This window comes from Mus caroli, chromosome 11 (assembly GCF_900094665.2).
Source record: "Mus caroli chromosome 11, CAROLI_EIJ_v1.1, whole genome shotgun sequence".
In the NCBI taxonomy this organism is placed as follows: Eukaryota; Metazoa; Chordata; class Mammalia; order Rodentia; family Muridae; genus Mus; species Mus caroli.
This window is the reverse complement of record NC_034580.1, coordinates 49295522-49300335: the sequence shown is the minus strand read 5'-3', so window position 1 is coordinate 49300335 and position 4814 is coordinate 49295522. Positions and strand designations below refer to the sequence as shown.

At 42.3% G+C, this 4814-nt stretch overlaps 1 protein-coding gene across 1 annotated transcript in view; it reads right to left on the bottom strand.

Moving 5' to 3' along the window:
• Meikin (meiotic kinetochore factor) overlaps positions 1 to 3816 on the bottom strand; it is a 38324-nt gene extending 34508 nt beyond the window's left edge. The window contains exons 1-4 of the mRNA XM_021177911.1: positions 3653 to 3816; positions 3467 to 3560; positions 2577 to 2658; positions 842 to 902 (exon numbers count right to left, since the gene is read on the bottom strand). Of these exons, the coding sequence (XP_021033570.1) occupies positions 842 to 902; positions 2577 to 2658; positions 3467 to 3560; positions 3653 to 3776 (361 nt within the window). The 5' untranslated portion in view covers positions 3777 to 3816. The remainder of the gene's footprint in view (positions 1 to 841; positions 903 to 2576; positions 2659 to 3466; positions 3561 to 3652) is intronic.
• Between the last annotated feature and the right edge of the window lie 998 nt (positions 3817 to 4814).

Genomic DNA, 4814 nt, shown 5'->3' with positions numbered 1-4814 from the left:
TAGACCAGGCTGGCCTCGAACTCAGAAATCCGCCTGCCTCTGCCTCCCGAGTGCTGGGATTAAAGGCGTGCGCCAGCCACCACACCCAGCTCAGTGCCCTCTTCTTTGAATGAAACCACCACTGATTAAGACAAATCTAACAAGTTATGTGGTGACTACAGCTATCTTGAAAATCTACATACACACTCAGGTTCCATGGCATCTGGTGTCTAGCTTGATGATTTTCAAAGGGGCTCATGAAGTAAAACTTCAGATTTTCTTATATTCTCTCAGCTCAGAATCAAGAGGCACCACTGCATTTCCTTATCATCCTAGACCTCCACACTGGGAGGTCCACTCAAGGCATGATGCATCCCTGAGTTGCAGGGGAGTGATTCCTGCACAGGTGAGCAGTACTTTGCTCTGTCCTGGGCTTGCTTGCTATGATGTCCAGCAGTATGCCTGCCGTGCCTCTTCCAGATCTGGGTACCGGCAACATCATTGTGCCCGCTGTATCTTCCAAGTGGATGTCTCTCCTCCCTCTCTCTCTGTGGAGATGATCTCTACTCACCTTCTGATCTCAGTTCAGTCACCATCCTTGCCTGGAAGCATTTCCTCATATTTCTAGCTAAAGTGTAATTAATTACATTCAAGTCATTTTCTTTTGTCACACGTCACAACTGTCATTTCACATTTACTGGTGTGTGCATGGAGACAGTGAGAATGAGGCCTAGAACCCAGTCAAAAGGGTTCATGTTGGACTAGGGGAAAGACATCTTCTCTTCCACTGATATGAGAAGTCAAGAGATACACGAGTGCCCACGTTTGAAGGAAAGGTGAAAAGCTGTTATGTTAATCTTACCTGAAACTAGCTCAGTACTCGACGACAAGCTGTCAATCTCAAAGGTATCAGTCACTGTTTCCTATGTAGAATAAGAATTAAAGATAGAGAGAGTACAAATTATGAATGAGATGGCTATATTTTAATTTGTCTTTATAATATTTGATTTGGTTTGAAACATGAGTGTCAACTTTGTATGTTAACTTCATAAGTGTATCAGATTATTTCCGAATATTGATCACAGATAATCTGCTATTTAACATAAAATCTAAAAATAAATGTGAAAATTACTATGAATAAACATGGAGAACTAGCAGTAGTCAACTCAATGTCATGAGGTTAGATAGTAGAAGATATATCTGAATTTTCTTTGTTTTGTTTTGTTTGAGACAGGGTTTCTCTGTGTAACCCTTGCTGTCCTGGAACTCATTTTGTAGACCAAGCTGTCCTCAGACTCTCAAAGATCCTTCTGCCTCTGCCTCCTGAATGCTGGAATTAAAGGCGTATACCACTACAGCCTGACTAAAGGTGAATATTTCTCTGATAACTAAGGAAGGAGGGGGAAAAAAAGGAAGAAGGAAAGAAGGAAGGACTTTTTCTCACCCTTTAAAAAAAAGAGGGAAAAAATCAAAAGAAAAAAATTATACGTAAGTCCAAAATAATAAAATTAAAGACTCACAAGTCAATTAAATTATTTCTTATGTGTGTAGACTATCTTCAGTATATAATAAACAGATATTTCATAACAGAAAAAATACAAATGGACCATAATGAGGGGGAAAAAGGACCAGCATCATTAGCATTCAAACAACTGGAAAATAAAGTAACATGCTGTTTTCATTTTGAATAAGAGTATGCCAGTTTGCCAGCATGAATCACAAAATGTCAAACACATCAACCCTTTGGTCTCCTGGTATTTATCTTAGAGTAACAATCTGAGACACACACAACGATGCCTACAAGAAGCAAAACCTTGGGTACTCAGCCTCCTAGTCTCCAGGAAACAGTCAAATACACTTCGGTATGTCTATTAGATAAACCACTATGGAGACATTAAAATAGTATAAATACTTTAAAGACCTTAATAACAAGGTAATGCATAAGTTGTAAAATGTTTTTAAAGCACAGAAAAAAATGGAGCACAAAGAAATAGATAGAAATCTGAAGAAACTTTCAGTGTACTATTTTGAATATTTAGATCATCTATATAGAATACTTCACTGTGTACTGCTAAAACATTACGTAAGAATTATTTTTAAAATGTTGTCTGTGAACAGCCATCTCCTAAACACAGGACTGGTAGGTTGAGGCAGAAGGATTGAGAGTTTAAAACTAGCCTTTGCCACACAGTGAGATCATGTCTCAAAAAGTTGTAGATTATATTAAGAGAACATTAGAATGCTCTGCAGCAAACTAAATCCTTAGTGATCAATCATGTTTCTAGTTGCTAATAGACAAAGTCAAATGGAAAACAGGAAAGTGGCTTTAAAATAGTAAAATTTTGAATCTGCAGAATAGAACATTAACCAGTGACATTTCCCCAAAATTCACCAAAAGATGTGAAGAAGACAGAAGGGGGTAATTATGAACTGACTAGACAAAGACATGTATATCAATGTAATAAAAACACTAAAAATCATTTGATATCTATTAACAAAGAATACTTCATTCTTTCATTCTGAGGTCCATTGCGACAGCTCTCCTAATACTGGTGAACACTGCCTCTATATAAGAATGCTAGGAGAAACATACATACACTCAGTGGCGTCTTTTCCTCTGGGGTCTCTTGGCCAGGGCTATTTTCTTGCAGGTGTTCCCCTCCTGTAACACTTACCGGACTGCGAACAAACACAACAGTTCAGTTTATACCATCTGGATTTGACTGTCTCTTTGTTGTTTAAAATCTGAAAGTTTGCCAGGTGTGGCGATACACGCCTTTAATCCCAACACTTGGAAGGCAGAGGCAGGAGGACATGGGAATTTAAGGTCAGCCTGGTCTACAGAGCAAGCGCCAGGACAGTCAGGGCTACACAGAGAAAGCCCATCTCAAACAACAACAACAACAAAAACAACAAAAAGTAAAATCTGGAAGTTACTTTAAAGGGGTTCTTGGAAAAGTGATTTCAAGATTTGCACCAAAAGCTCAATGTTGTTTTCCTTAGAGTTTCTGTGTCACTTTTAGGTAACTTGGCAAGCCTTCATTAATACAGTGAATCTGTCTGGACTGGGGACTAAAGCTCAGTTGGTAGCACCGAGCCTTAAAGTGGGCCATGGTGGCACAAGTCTATAATCTCAGATTTGGGAGGTGAAGGCATGAAAATCTATTAATGTCAATCTCTATTAATAGGGAATTAAGAGGCCAGCCTGGGCTACATGAGATCCTGCCACTCATAAAAATATATGCACACATATGTGATAGATACATATATGCATATATATATATATATATATACACACACACACACACATCATAACACACATATTCGAGAAAAAGACATGAGAATTTCTGGGTCTGTGTCTTAGGAGCAGAACCAGAGTATTCATTTTCTTCTTTGATTCCTCGAAGAAGAGGCAACTAAGCAGAAACAAAACTTTTCTTCCCGAGAAAGCCAAGTTGCTCAGGGCTGTTAAGCCTAGGCTACCCACCTTGGCCGCTGTGAGCTGCTACCTGCGAGCCTGCTCAATTCCTCATTCTCAGTAATCTTCCGCAATCCCTGCTCTTTGCCCTTTCCCTTCAGACCTGTGGGAGGGTGGCGTTTCAGGGGACCTGCTCGTGCCCTCCTCAGCCCTTGCCGAGGCCCACCCACCACCCCGGGCCCATTGAGCTTCAACCTGGCAGGGCCGCTGTCTTCCCAGGGAGGGCCAGGTCTGGCTTCGGGGTGAGGTTGAGCCTTTTACCAGACCTCTTCTTGCGGGTATAGTCCCCTCTGGGCCCCATATGCCATATCTTGTCCATTGCCTTCACGAGGTACTGGCCACCCACAGTGCAACACCCTGCCGAGGCTGCCTCAGTCCCGCTTTTTACGGCCCGGCCGCGAGGGCTTCTGGGAAGATGGTGGGCCGTTCTGGGCCTGTCGAGTAGGGCCTTGGCTATGTGGGTTTCCTATGGACTACTGAACCCAAGCTCCTTAGGTGGTTTTACAGTCTCTCTCTGTCTCTGTCTCTGTCTCTGTCTCTGTCTCTGTCTCTGTCTCTGTCTCTCTCTCTCTCTCTCTCTCTCTCTGTTTCTCTCTGTCTGCCTCTCTGTCTCTGTCTCTGTCTCTCTCTCTCTGTCTCTCTCTCTCTGTATGTTTCTGACTCTGTGTCTCTCTGTCTCTCTGTTTTCTGCCTCTCTGCCTCTCTGTCTCTCTCATTATTGCTTTTTAGTTAGACCATCCCCACACCTGGTACTCACTCCCTGCTGTTCTGAGCTCTGCAGGAAGCCCTAGCCATAGAGTTTTAGGTTTCTAAACTCAGTGGGTGAAGATGGGGGCTGGGGCTTAGCCTCACTCAGTGCAGGAAAACAAAGGGTAGATTTGTTAGAAGGTGGCTTCATCTCATAGAATATTGAGCACGTGGCAACCTCCTTTTTATTCTAAAAAAAAAAAAAAATAGCATTTGACAACACTGAAAACTCACTCTGTAGAGATGACATTACAGGAGCTTTGAGGCTTCTCTGTGACACCCCAATACTGTGCATGTGATATGGAGTACGAATGTGTGTGGAGGAGAGTCACCACTGGACCTTCTTAACTTGCACTGTTTCTGTTGGTTTTGTTTCCAGGCTCAGTCTGTTAGCAAACCTGGAGTCACTGATTTGATTAGACTACCCGGCTGGCATACTCCAAACATCTTCCTGTCTCTGCCTCCCCAGCAAGGTGCTACAGATGCACACTGCCACGTCAGCTTTTAAAGTAGATACAGGGGAGCTGAACTCAGATCCTTATGCCTACTCGGAAAACACTTTACCAACTCAGCCCGTCTCTCATCCTAAGACTCCAATATTATGTATATG